This window comes from Maylandia zebra, linkage group LG16 (assembly GCF_041146795.1).
Source record: "Maylandia zebra isolate NMK-2024a linkage group LG16, Mzebra_GT3a, whole genome shotgun sequence".
NCBI classification, from domain to species: domain Eukaryota; kingdom Metazoa; phylum Chordata; class Actinopteri; order Cichliformes; family Cichlidae; genus Maylandia; species Maylandia zebra.
This window is the reverse complement of record NC_135182.1, coordinates 6,868,591-6,883,587: the sequence shown is the minus strand read 5'-3', so window position 1 is coordinate 6,883,587 and position 14,997 is coordinate 6,868,591. Positions and strand designations below refer to the sequence as shown.

Sequence of the window (14,997 nt, the reverse complement as noted above, 5' to 3'; positions counted from 1 at the left end):
ACGTCTTCAAGTAACTTAAAGAAGTCCAGACGCTTTTCTTTGCAAGCTCCTTTGACTACGATGACCTGGATGACTGAGAACCTTCACAGACATATTAATCTAACACTACAATAGAATCATCACATCTGTGCTGGAAAAGGGTGCATCTCTAATTTAAGTATATCAAACAAATGCTAAAAAAAAATAATTGAGGTGAAGGATTGGACCATAATTTGCACAAATGTAGTATCATGCACGCTGCAGCTGTTTTTCAGTTTTACAGAGGTGAATCATAGGGACGAAGAATCTAGCCCTCTAGCAGGCTGGGGTGTGTGCCATTGTTGGTGTGCCTTTTTTTTTTACATACAGAACAGTAATTCTGCCCAGCGAAATTGTCAGACGGTCCCTAACTCGGGTAGGCAGAGTAGTTGATGCTGAATCGCCGAGCAGCAGCAGCTCGCACTCAGTCCGTCGCTGCAGTCCAACAGAGCGACCGGTTATCAACATCCTCTCCGCGGAGCTGTAACGCTATGTGGGTCTGAGCTGATGGTCAGCGGTTCAGCCACGGCACGACACCACGGTGTTTCATTTGTGGACATGAGGACACCTGCTACAGCGACTCCTTTCAAAACGTGGACCGGGAATCCCGACAGGCATCGATTTTCGACGAGCATATGAGAAAGGTGGTGATGCAGCAGAGTGGCTTCCACACAAGAGACCGCCTCTGTCAATTCGCAGCCAGCCAGCCAGCTAGCTAGTGCTAGCCTTGTAGCCAAATAGCTAGCACCTGGGCAGGCTGAGGGTTTTAAAGCTCTGTCTTTACAACCTCCGGGGTAGCTCAAATGTCAACGGACCGAAACGCGTATGTCGGGCTATTTGTATTTATTGTGTGGGTTTCCCCCTGAGCGTTGACAGGAACTTTATTTTCCTTTTTTCTTTCCATTGCTAGCCAGTATTAGCCGGGTAAGTTAGCGCATTTGCTTGTTAGCTAGCGTTTTGTATTGGCTAATCACCTCACACAGGCTGGCACTGTCACAGAATGAACTTGGTATTCTGCGTGGAGACGCAGCTCCATACCAACATGATGGAAAAGTACAGGAAAAACAGGGCTCTGTTAACACTGTCTAGCGCCAACCCCGCAGGCTTTAGTACGAATAGGAATGTTTGTCTTTAAAGGGGTACTTGCTTCATTTCCATCCATCCTTTACATTCGCACTTGGAGCAGCTGCTGAGCCGAATGAGACATTTGCCCCACGTCTTCTTTCCACATCTGCCGGCACGAGGGAATAAAACCCTTATCTTTTCCAGTATAGCCCACGGGTGTTTAATAGGTGGGTTGATATTCAGATGTAGTACAGCACAGAAAACAGGCATGCAATGTACTTAGAAAGCGCGGCTTACTCCCTTTTTTTTGGCTAGAGTTTGGAACACAACTGTGCATTGTGTGTTACGTTTGTGCTTTTTATCATGATACATGTGTGGTAGCAAGAAATACACCACTGCAATAAGATGAAACTGTAGAAAGAAAGCTGTGCTCACTCTGCGGTGGCACTAAAGCCAGTATGCGTAAAGGACACTTGATCGAACAGATACTACACAAACTCTTGATACCTTAAGCCTCTTGGAAAATCTATCATTTTTCTCATGGCCAAAGGATTAAGTCTTTTGTGTGTGTTTGTGGAAAGAGAAAGAGAATGAGAGACTATTTTCCAGATGACATGTTGTTAAAATCACCATAGCAAGCCAAAAGGATTGTTTATTACTCTAATATATCAGCTCTTGCTTGATATAAGACATGCCATTTACTTGAGCTGTCACTTTGCTTTTGATTGTAATTCAGAGCTGTTTGGCTCAGTAGAAGCCTGTCAGGGAGAGTGCATGGTGAGAGGATACTAGTGGTTACAAAAGACATGCTGCCAAGGTGGAGAAATGACAACTGAAGGAAAGACTATAAAGGACATCAACTCGTCTATCCTGCCAGTGCATAGAGAGCATTGACTATCTAAAAAAAAATGGTAAAAAATGAAGGAAGGAAAAGGCAAGGTTTTTCTACAATGGTGTTTAGTCTGTTAAATATGCTCTCATTTGATTTTTTTTGTCTCCTAACTGAATGCCTCTGTGTACTTTTTTTCAGAACTATCATGGCCATGTTCCTGCTGACAAGTCACCCTGTTACTGAGGGATCTCTGCCTCTTTTGGTTTCTGGACCTACCAAAGCAGGGATGAGATAATAAAGTTAACCAGTCGGTGCATGCCGCTACAGCAACCCGTGGCACCTGTGAAACCCACCTTACCCCATCCCTAGTAAAGTCAATTTCAAACGGTCAAAAGATGACAACGCCGGCTCTACTACCGCTGTCGGGCCGCAGGATACCCACTCTGTCGCCGGGTGCCTCCTCCTTCCCGCACCATAGGGCCACGTTGAGGCTCTCTGAGAAGTTCATCCTCCTCCTCATCCTCAGTGCCTTCATCACCTTATGCTTTGGGGCCTTCTTTTTCCTCCCAGATAATTCCAAGCACAAGCGCTTTGACCTGGGCTTGGAGGATGTGCTTATCCCTCATATTGACACACCCAAGGAGGGCAAGCACGCCTCAGGACAGGTGATCATACATGGACAGGGAGGACACGATGAGCACAGACACAGGTAAGGGCCCACAGATGTATTGTTAAGTGTAGAAAAGAAAGAGCTAGCGTGTCTTCATTTAAATAAGTATATGTGTATATATATATATATATATATATATATATATATATATATATATATACACATATGCTTTCTCCCTCCTAAATCAGGGTCAGTGTTTGGTATCTCTAATAGTGTTGTGCCTTTTGGAATGCAGTGCTCTGCACAAGGTTCATGTGCATCTATCAAATGATATCTCAACTGACTCTGGAACACTGACAGAAACATTTACTTTTTTTAAAATCAGTATTTAAATGATAGAAAAGAAACTAAACCTTGTATTTACCTAATTTGTACTGCTGTGTTCATTTCAGAGCAGTGTGAGTGCCTCTGCTGCATTCATTTCTAGTCACGCCAGGTTCTCTCATAATTTCTCTCTGTTACCAGGCTGCAATCTGTGGGTTTCACTGTGTACGTGTACATATGAGGTGGGAAGGGTGGAGTAGAACACGTAGTGCAACACCAGAAGTGAAGATGGAGTTAGTCAGGTTAATGACAAGTGGTTTTCCAAGTGTTTCCCAACAAGTGTTCATCCAACTAACATGGAAAAACACCATAGAACACTAAATGTATGTAGATCTCATGGCAGGCTTGATCTCATGAGAGTACTAGCATTTCTTCTGCTGAGTTCCAGCTAAATTACCCAACAAGCACAGCTGTGATCCTCCTTTACTGAATAACATGCTAAAATGGACAGAAAACACAAGCTAGTGAAAATGCACAGATTCATTTTTAACATGCTGTTTCAAAATTACACTACACCGAACAACTGTCTAACCGTTGTAGGCAGTTCCCACTGCACATGCTGCAACGGTGCATTTTCACTGTTTCAATCAAAGTGGCTACACCGTGCGTAAGATTAGTGTGTAAGAAGTGGGAATATGCTGCGGAGATCTATTTAGCAATCACAAAATCAGACCGGTCTGAGGAATTGACACCAAAATCCAGTTAACAGCCAGTAGATAGTGACAGTTCCACAGTGCTGTGCTGTTTTCAAAAGCTAAAAACACAACAGAACCCATGAAATAAATCCTCAAGTCTTGTTTTCCTGTTAACTAACATAATTTTAAGTAGAACGTGCTCTTCAGGTGTATCTACTAACAAGCTCTGCTACACACATGTTCCACAAACATTACTGTGCTTTCAGTGTAGCCAAAGAACTAACAGTAGTTATTGTCCTTCTATTGGAGTGGTCTTTCGCTGGCATAACTCATTCACGTATGAATCATTCAAGCACATGCATATTATTTTGCAGCCACAAAATATTTATGACATGCATGAGTGCCAAAGGGCAGGTGAGAAGAACAATTTCATAGAAAAGGTCATCTGCAAGCTAGTAACGGACGTCATTAGTTTATCTGAAATCTTGGCAGGGTATTACCAAGCAGTTTCTCCCACAGTTTCAACGTTGCATTTTGCCTCCTTATTCCCTGTGATGCCCGTTCATCTTTTCATTCTGAAAGCCTTTCTTTCAATGCTGCCTGCTTGAAATAACGTAATTGCTGTTGTCCAACGACTCAGACAAACAGAACAGGCAGTGCTGGGCTCAAATGGTGCTGCGTATTATCAAGTTTTTTTTGTTTTTTTTAAATGTCGAGGTGGGAAACTTGGAGTTATTCTTGCTTCACCATAAGTGGCAGTCATGTTTTGCTTCAAATACTTCTACTCTACTCGTCACTGAGGTCTTCTCGACTCTACTCCTATATTTCATTTCTGGGCACGTCCAAAACAAAATGGTCCCCAGGATGTTCCTGGGGACTAATTTACAAGTCATTTGAACGAGACAGGAAAAAAAATCAGACTAGTTAACTAGTGTAAAAGGCAGAAGACGCTGGGCGCAATCTAACAGACAAGGATAAACACTGACCTTAGAATAGCTGTGTATGAATTTAGGAGTCATTTGAGACCATTAACGGATTCCTCAACATTCAAATCTTGTTATGAATGTTGGTGAAATGTGCAGCACTTTGTGCCGTGTATACCGCTGGGGCCACACAGTGTCAGATTAGTTTGATAAATGTTTGCTAGCAGCAGTAGCCCCTTTCATGGCAGGCTAGCATCCACGTCTGTGCATAATGTGGTTACAAATTACTTGGACCACTTCAGTGTGGTTATATGCCAGTTTTCTCTCACACAGCCAACATACAAAAGTTCATTTTCTTCATCAATGTACTGCAGAGCTGTGGTGTTTCACGCAGCTGTCATCTTCTTACTTTCAATCTGTTTCATTTCAAGTTCCCTCACAGAGAGCGAGGGGGTCTCAGGCATTTGTCAGGGCTGCAGCACTAGTTGGTCTCAGGTGGCGTTGTAACATCTTTGAACCAACAGGTAACTTAGTAAAACAACAATAATAGATTTAACCGACTAGTATTTCTGGTGCCTACTAGCAAGAGTAGCAGTGTATAAATGTCTTGTTGACCGTGCACATGCCTAGTGTGAACGCAGTTAGTCTTGTGAACTGTGTCACTATAAAGCTGGAACATGGGAGTTTTACATATAATTAAACGTGCGTTACATTTAGGCCTTTCCTAATTTGAACTAGTAGATGGATAGTTCAAATTTCATCACCTTGGAGTATGTTATACATATCAGTATGTTTTAGTAAATCAGAATTTGAAATCTGATGTCTGCTTAAACACTTCCTCACTGGTGTGTCGAACTGGATGAATTTTAAATCAGCTGCGAGCGATTGGTTTTCCAGAGCTACAGAGGAACGTGACGTAGCATCAGACACACACAGCAGTATACTAACTGAGGTTATCGTCATGGGGGATAAACTTAGCTTCTGAGAAAGTCAGATAGAAAAAGAAACTTGACATTCGCAGGAAGAATTATAGCCTTCAAAAAATGGATTGATATGCATTACAAGGGCTCGGCAACATTGCTTTAAACTTCCATGCTGCAGGCTTGAAATAAATCCCATTCAACGTACTCTTCATGTTTTGGGTAAGCTGTTTAAATGAGATTCCAGTAGGTTCAGTGTGCAGTCACAGATGGCAGAAGGCATTTCTTCTTCTTCTTAATGAACTGAATACTTTTTTTTTATATTTCTTTATTTTTTTATAGCCTTTTTCAGCTTTGTATTCAGATTCATGGATTTTTAATTGCTTAGTGAGCAACTCCTTGGAATTAATAACATGGCTGTGAGCGGGGGGGGAAAAAAGCTACACAGTTATGAGCATCTTCACTGCCGTCCATTTTCAAGGATATACCAAGGACAGAAAAAATATAAATACGTTGCTTCACATTTGACGGAAATTAAGAGGAGTATATGAAATGTGATTAAAATACAGCCACTGAGATGTCACTGTGTTTTACAGAGGAAGAGTAATCGTAACCTTCCTGTCTGGAAATTAGTTTTATGCAAATTCAAAGTCAGGAATATGTGCTCCGTGTATTTTAACCTTACACAAGCATTCATGTGAGGTGTTTTTATCCTCTCCACCCCTTCTTATAACAGCTTATTGAAATCTGTTCAGTTTGCTTGTTGGTATAGCTGCCTCAGCTGTTCTTAAAGTGGTTATTGTGTGCTCCAGAGGACTCTGGGTTCAAACAGCCTCAGGAAAATGAGGTGTGCTAGCATTTAAAGAGACCCGCAGGAACCCAAACACGCTCATAATAATTTCACCTTTGCTTTATTCGGCCGCAGAAACCCCCACAGAACCAGTTCTTTGTTCACGAGCTCAACCTGTTAATAGTCCTGTAAAGCTTATGAGGGAGAAAAGGTTATTAATCTATGCTGGTATCCAGCCATTGAATTTTTGGAGAAACGAAATGTAACGGGGAAGAGGTATGTGTAGCCTTGCTCACATGGTGCCGGACTGAACATTGAGTGTTGGTTTTTGTAAACACCCAGGAGGAGTTGCGCTGCTTCCAGGGTTTCCCTTGGTTTCTGTGGGCTTATTCAAAAACAAGTTAACTTTTAGTTTACTTGATGTTTTTCGCTTTGGTAGTTACATAGCATGACCAGTAGGTGGGTTTGCAGGTTAAATTGGTTTAACTGGACCCTTATGTGACTGATGAGCAATGACATGCCTGAGTTTATTGTAGAGACATAAGAAGAACTTGTTAAGCTTCTAACATTTTGAAAATAAAAACAGCCCATAATAAAATAACCCACTTAAGAGTTGAAAGTTGCCCTGTTGCTGTAAATACGTGTCACTGAATATAATGCAAGGCATCGTAACCTTCCTGTCTGCAAGGCATTATTTTCTGGTCAAGCGTCTGTATTTTGGCTAGTATGATGCTTCGGTGATTATTTAGCATCTTTCAGCATAATTTTGAGTTTTCTACCTGAACAGTAGAGGGTGTTTCTCTGCTGAGGTTTTCAGATCAGCACTGAAATAGTTGGCTTTTAAAACTGAAGATATTTTAGATCTTCCACCCATTATCTTATTAAAACTATGCTGAAGACAAGTAACAAGATGCTTAACAGACATTAAAGAATGGAGTTGTTAGATTGGTGGAACATTCAAGGAAGTTCTTTGCATTTCTGTTCTGACTTATACCATGGCTGCTTATTATATTGGCTTATTATATTGATGCCATAATACCTGAGAATTAAATCTTTCGCCTTATGTAAAGATCCTTTTGGTAAATAGACATTTAAAATCAGAATGGATGTTTACAAGTTTAAGTCTTAGGCTTTGCTGTTTGAATGCTCGGCTATAAAGCCCAGTTGAGCTCAACATACTGTGAGGCCAGTAATGATCCTGCCTTGGGTTTGTTCTGTTCTGGCTCAAACAACATAGGACTAGCCAGGTGCAGCACTGTAATCTGTAAAAGGGGCAAGAGGGCATGTTGGCAGAAGCAGTGACATTTTATCAGCTACAGTAGAAATGTAGAAGTCAGAGAAAAATGATCCTTATTCTAACCCTTTATGATCACATATACAGACATCCTGGTTGGTATTTAGTGTTGACTGGATGGATAGTGGTTTTAGGTATTACAAGACAAATTTAAAATGTGTTTGGACTTTAAAGAGGTGGTTGAATAACAAAGCAGACTGAAAATATTGCAGAAGGGATCAAGAAACTGTGATGACATTTTAGATGAAACCATTTATAATGAAAAATAATGAATTGTCATTTTGTGCCTTATTGTTTTGTTGTTGTTGTTGTTGTTGTTTTTTAGTTATTATTATTATTATTATTATTATTATTATTATTATTATTATTATTATTATTACATATGATCAGTTTAAACCTTATTGGCCATCCCAATCCAACAAATCTATTCATTTATTCTTGGTGTGAGTAATAATATAATTGTGTTGTCCTGGTTTGGACATGAACATTCATACTGGATACTTGCCAGGGTGTCCAGTGGGGTTTGACAGAAATGCCATCTGCCACCAATTTTAACCTCTATTTGGCTGTGGTCTTCTCCTTTTTAGTGAATCTACAGTAAACATTTATGAGGAAAAATGTTTATAATGTGTATCTATATTTTCTTAGAGCAACACATTTTCTTTCAACTGGACAAAAAGGCATCTTTTTATATTATAATGAAGATTTGAATTCTGCCTGGTCCATCCAGGCCTCCTGTAGTTTGGGAATTACCGAAGTCAATACTGCAATAACCTGTCCTCTGAATGATTATTTGCCTTTATTTTCCGGTAAATATCAGATCATCTATCAGTAGCTCCTTCTGTGGTTCAGTGAACCTGCCTCGGCATCCACATGCATTTTGGCACCTTCCTGTCTTTTTCCATAAAGTGTTATATAAAAACTAATAAAAAGGGCTTGTGTCTGGAGGTATTAGGTGCACCATCTGTGTAGACTATTTCAATCTCCCTCTCCCGCAGTGGAAGATGTCATTTCTTTACTAATCTCACATCATGAGTGTCATATCCCCATGTCACCAAACACGGTTGCAAGAAAAAGTTTCTGTACACTTTGGAATTATTGGGTTTTAAGATTTAATTTCTCTTAAATTGTGATGTAATCTTCACCTTCAAGTCTCAAATATAGACAGATGCAGTCAGACTGAATTCATAACACACTAATAGGGCACACTTCAAAACACTGATAAAATTATGCGACCTTGTTATGTGAATTTAGTAACTCACAGAACCTTCTGCAACACTTCTGGACCACTCCTTACAAAACTTACAAAACTTTATTATTAATATTACCGATTGAACAGCATTTTCAAACAATCGAAAAACATCTCAGTTGGGTTAAATGGTATATCCAAAACATGAACTTTAATTTTTGTCCAATCATACCATTATTGTTGATGTCATTTTGTGCTTTGGATCATTGTACATTGCACCAAAGCTTTCCAGTTTATTAAATTTTGGACTGCTGCTTTGACATTCTGCTTTAAAATGTCTTCATACAGCTATGACCTGTTCATTTCTTTTTCTCAATGATTTTAAAATGTACTGGTCATGACATAACAAATCACCCACAAACCATGATGCTCCCTTCACCATGCTTTAGAGTTGGGTAACTGGGTGGGCTGAGGCCATTTGATCAAATTCGGTCCAGAAAAGGCTGTAGCTTGTTTAATTTAGTTTCTGAAAAGATAGGTTAAATAAAATTTTTTTACCTCAAAATCTGTAAATAATAAGGCTAAATGATGCTAAGAGGTTGGATACCCATATTAACAAAAGGTATTGAGATTACATTTTTTGCTATAATCGGCAGGCCTATTGGCAAGGATATTAAAAAACAAACAAAACAAAAATTATTTACAAAATGCAGAAGAGTCTTTGTACATTTCAGATGTATTGCCTTAAATCTTTAATATAAAGTATTTTTTTTTCCATAGAGGACAGAAAACCAGTGGTTACAACGGCCGTAGAAGTTCCTGCAGGTGTTTGGCTCTTCTTCACCTCATTTAAGAGGTCAAATTGTTCTCTTCCTGTGATCTTTGCAGGACTCCGACCCCTGAGGAGAGCAGTGTGCCTGCTGATTTTCCTTTGTTTCCACAGTTTGTCTTATTGTGGCTTTATAAACACCTCATTGGTCAACTGTCATTCATTCCCTGTCAGCTTCATCCTCTTTTGTTTTGTTTTATTTTTCTGTTTTGGACTACAATTTACAATGTTCCTTTTTCAGTGAATAATCCCTTAAGGACATCAGGAAAGAGTTTATTAAAGTCACAGAGCAAAGGGAGCTGATGGTCATTTTCCCATAAACTTCTATACTGGAAGTCTCTTTTGCAGCCAGCAGAAGTAAAATGTAAGGTATTTTCTTATTAGATTCTGGAACTGGAAGCATTGTCTGTTCTTGTGCACTGTCTGAAATGATCAGGCTTTGTGAATAACCAAACTTTGTAGAAACAGGAGTACGTGCCTTCAACCTCAGAATCCCCACTTGTATCACTGAAGCTAACTTTCAGTGAAGTTGTACTTTCTGGAGTCAGGATTGTTTATTGATTAGAGTAAATACTTTTATTATACAACTACAATTATTAGTATATTATAGGTACATAAACCTTTTCATGCAACTGAAGCTAAAAGCAAAGTTCAGAATGATTTGTATTAGATCAGCGGTCTCCAACCCCCGGGCCTCGGACCGGTACCGGTCCGTGAGTCGTTTGGTACCAGGCCGCGAGAGTTGAGGTTTAGGTGTGAAATGTATAGTTTTCAGGGTTTTTATCGGTTTTCAGCGTTATTTTGTTATCGTTTACTCGGTTTTCCTGGGTCTTTTCACGTGTGTTATGAATAAATCTTCTTTTTTTTGGTACCGGTACTAGTAGGGATGGGTACTGGTTCTGACATAAACGGTAGTAACCAGATCGAAAAGCAGCGCACATTTTGGTGCTTTATTTCGGTGCTTTTTTTTCCTGAGCTGTGATACACTTCTAGCCAATCATTTTACGTTTCCGAGGATAGTAGGCGGGGCCAGGTACGTACGTTCTTTTAGAGCAGAGCTACAGATTAAAAATGCCCAAGGCGAAGCGGTCAAAAGTCTGGCTGTACTTCACAGCAAAAGATGCAAACTCAGCAGCCTGCAACAAGTGCTTTAAGCTGATACTGTGATACTGTCAAAGGAGGTAGCACCTCGAATCCGATGAAACACCTGGCGACGCATAGCGTTTTTTTTTTTTTAAAAGCCGAGAAATGCACCGTATTTGATAGCTTGCTGCGAGACCTCACACCGAGCACATCTACTGCGGGTGTGGTGTCTGTTATCGGACCCAGAGTTAGCAACATCCCCAAAAACACGAAGAGGAGAGTCCTGGCCCCTAGCCCTGCCAGTGTAGCAGAAATGATGAGGATGATGATGCAGCAGCAGCCGTTCTTCTCTGCGTGAGTAGCTTAATGTTGTTCGTGTGTAATTTACGTTGAGTAGGCTAACCACGTTATTACATTAATGCATGTAAGGTGAACTAGCAAACATCATCATAGCTACATGCGGCTGTCTTCTTGTTTGATGGCAGATACTCCCTTCACCCTGGCCAAAAAGGCTAAAATGACCAAAGAAAAAGAGGGAAACGGCTAAACATGAGAGGTATCGGATAAAACCTAAACGATACCCATCCCTAGGTACTAGTTTTGTTGTATTTATCCGCGACACCTTAAAGGCCGGTCCATGAAAATATTGTCGGGCATAAACCGGTCCGTGGCGCAAAAAAGGTTGGGGACCGCTGCTCTTAATTGTTGTGACACTTGTTCGAAATGCAGAGAGGTGCGCTGGATTTGCCACACGGAGCAGCGCGAGAGTAAAGCACGAGGGAGAGGCTAATAATCGGCTCAGTCATTTTAAATGATCGTTGAAAGCCCAGATCGTAATCGTGATTAAAATTCGATTAATTGAGCAGCCCTAGTGTTATGCATCAGTTTCTGTTTCAATTCTTCAAATGAAATAGTACAACAATACAAGTACAACACAAGTAGTTTAATTGTGAACAGTGTTATGAGACAAGTGAGTTTATGATTCAGACACACCTGTAAGTAGCAGAAAATCTACAGGTACAACCTTTTTGTACTGCATCCCTCCAATGGATTTTAGTCATGTGACCACTAGTACCTTGGTTTTGCTACTTATTACATTGCCAGTTATTGTTAGTGTTGCAGGGCCGTAACTTTGCTTTTGCACTATGATAGGGCCATAAATCAACATAGCAGCGCAGCAGATCATATTTAAGGTCCAAGCCAACATAGGAGCACCTTTATTTATCACATTTAGTGTGATATCATTCCTGTGTCTTCATGCTTAATTTCCCTGTCAGCTGCAAAGTAAATCTCTGTAGTTTTATTTATTAATTTTTCTTGTGTTTGTGTGTATGTGTGCGTGTGTTTATGCCTGGTGATAATCAAGGCGTGCTTGTTTGTATTTGCAGGCCCACCTATCACAGAAGCTCGTGAAACCATCCGTACTGTTTAGTGGATTTAACAGGGGTGAAGCTATTTAATAGTGGCTTCTGTTGTTCAGAGCTAAAAGGAAAGCAAAGTACCTTGCCAAGACAAAATGGGTTTTTTACGCGTCAGCAAACATAGATTTCATCTGCTAGTTGTATTAAGTTGTAGAACAGTTATAAAAGTTAGATCTAAAGCAAGTCGATGGGGCTTCAAGTTTTGAAGCTAAAAATGGACCTATAATGGCCTTAAGCCTTTAACAACAGTGTAATTTTCCAATATTTTGATTGCTTTAAGAAGTCTAACAACCGTAGCTGAATGATGGTCAGAAATTCAGCTGCAAACGGCCCTGCTTGTTTTGCAAATAGATGAAAGAATTGATTTTGTTTTGGCCTATCAGTTATGTTAGAAGCTGTTATATATGGTTAGAGCAGCTGCTAATTCTGCCTTTCTGTCTAAAATTATAGTTGTCAAAAAAAATGTCTCTCAGATACTATGTAAGCTGATGATAGCCACTTAAACATTAGAAATTACGTGATAGTCACAACCCCAGCCTTAAGGGGTCACAGGCTAGTGTACTCCTAGTGCTATCTCAAGTCCAGATAATTGGAAGGTTTCTGTCAGGAAGTACATCTTTCTAATCTTTTTTTTTTAAAGTCATTTGTTGGCCTCATTGTGGTCCCCCCCCAGGTGTTGGTATTAAGCTTTAACTCTAGTATTATTTAGTATACTGTAAACCAGTATATTAGGGCGTGAGTACCCTCTTGACTGTTTTCTCAGTCTAAGTGTGGTTGTGGTGTGTACTGCCTTTTTTAAAAGTAATGATCACTGCGGTAGCAGCTGCCTTGCAGCCAGTATATTTGATTTCCAGTAACTCCAACATGCTCTCAAATTCCAGCTTGCTAGATTCAACATTTTCGAATACATTGACAATGTTTAATTTCCCTTATATAAAAAAAACTGTTGGTGCATATAAGATGAAATTAAAAATTAAAGTTACAATTAAATAACTGAATGTCTGAATTGTTTTACAGTATCAAATGTGTCAAGAAAATACTTTAAACTCATACACCCGTCTGCTTACAGGTTCTTGTTACTATTCCCCTTTAATGTTTTCACGCTGTTGCTTTCAGAATAGATTTCAAAACATGCAGAATACTTTATCAAATGTAAGTCCATCCTTGAGATCCATGTTGACGAATGCTGATGCCAAATGATTTGTCTGTTGTCCATAGATTTCATCTGCTAGTTGTATTAAGAAGTGACTAGACTGCAGAAATACAATGGACTTCCATCAAACATGACACTGTTGCTTTGGAAAAGGAAAACAGTCAGACTTGCTTAGTGTAAATTACATTTTCTGTCTTTGTTTCTTTTTTTAATTTTCCATTTTTCATATCATCGTAATGGTATTTTGTTTGTAGACGACAGCTGCAGCCCTTCAGATTGACTGAAGTGTAAAGTCTGGGTGTGTGAAACAGAGATTTCAGGCCTTGTTTCTGTATTGTTTGTTAAACCAGTTTTTCCATATAACTTTTTAGCAATACGTGCCAAAAACACAGCGTGTGGTTTCTTTGTGTAGTATCCCTTAAGTTAACAGGAGGAGCAAGTCGGTGAATACATGCATTTACTCACCGGCATAGGTTGAGTATTAAGAAATATGAAATAAATGGTTAGTCATATTAAAATGATTCCATCACGTATCACTCAATTGCAGTAACAAATGAGATGATTTTGCACTGTATTATTTATTTTATCTGGTGTTCAAAATGTCTGAATCCATAAACTTTGAACCTTTTATGTATTTTGTAATATTTAATAGTAATTTCTGAATGGAAAAAACAAGGCGTTTTTCTTGCTAAATTGAGCTTTTGATTTAAGCCTCATATTGGCAAGAGTAAGTCATACAAGGTGCATTTAAAAAAATGCACCTTTTAATAAATCAAAACAGAGGAATTCAGGAGAAGTAAGAAGTGTGTTTTAAGTTGGGGCTGAATGTCTCTTAGCTAACGGTAGACTGTTATACACCCCACATGGATGTTTATATGATTATTCTGTAATAACAGCATGGCATTAGCCTTTACGTGTGTGTGTGTGTCTCTGAATCACACACCAGGTAAAATTGATTTATAGTCTGACTGATACAGTCTAGTTGACTCACAAATGACAATTCTCTCTTCACCACCTCTGTTAGTGGCATTTTCAATGGATTGCATTTATATAGCGCTTTTCGAGAACCTCAAAGCGCTTTACAATTCCACTATTCATTCACTCTCACATTCATACACTGGTGGAGGCAAGCTACAGTTGTAGCCACAGCTGCCCTGGGGCAGACTGACAGAAGCGAGGCTGCCATATCGCGCCATCGGCCCCTCTGGCCATCACCAGTAGGCGGTAGGTGAAGTGTCTTGCCCAAGGACACAACGACAAAGACTGTCCGAGTCGGGGCTCGAACCAGCAACCTTCCGGTTACAAGACGAACTGCCAACTCTTTGAGCCACGATCGTCCCATTTTCAACATTTCTTTAAGTGATACAGATAATGTATGGGCTAGATTTTTTTTTTTTCTTCTGTTTTTTTTTCTCGACCAGTTTCTACATTTCTTGGTGGCTCTCATGTAGCCGATGCTGCACAAAGTCAACATGATAACAACGACATTTGATCACTAACAGGCAGTTCAACTGTTGATGGCTCTGTTCTAGATTTTTCCTGGAATAACTCCCAGACTGAATCTGGGAAATCACTGGAAATTAGCAGCAAGCCATCATCTTTGATAAGTGTGTGCATCCAGTGTAACTGCATGGCTCCCCACGTTAAGAAACGGGCTGCTTTACAAAGGGTGGATTAGGTGTCCTCTTAGAAAATCTCCGTATGGCAAGTACAGATCTGTGTGTGAGTGTACTTCTGGAGCTGGTTAGGTAAAAATGATAAATTTAATTATAAGCTTTTGGTTTTGAGTTTTGAATGTGTTTTTAAAAAAATGGAGAAAATGGGGGGGGGGGGGGGTTGATGCCTAAAGAC

At 39.8% G+C, this 14,997-nt stretch overlaps 1 protein-coding gene across 3 annotated transcripts in view; it reads left to right on the top strand.

Moving 5' to 3' along the window:
* The first annotated feature begins 376 nt into the window (after positions 1-376).
* The window catches only part of man1a2 (mannosidase, alpha, class 1A, member 2), a 142,621-nt gene continuing 128,000 nt past the window's right edge, over positions 377-14,997 (top strand). Inside the window, exons 1-2 of one of the 3 annotated variants that reach the window (XM_004571991.3) lie at positions 377-662; positions 2,114-2,624. In XM_004571991.3, the coding sequence (XP_004572048.1) occupies positions 2,311-2,624 (314 nt within the window). In that variant the 5' untranslated portion in view covers positions 377-662; positions 2,114-2,310. The other 2 variants (XM_004571993.6, XM_004571992.6) reach the window with 2 other exon arrangements.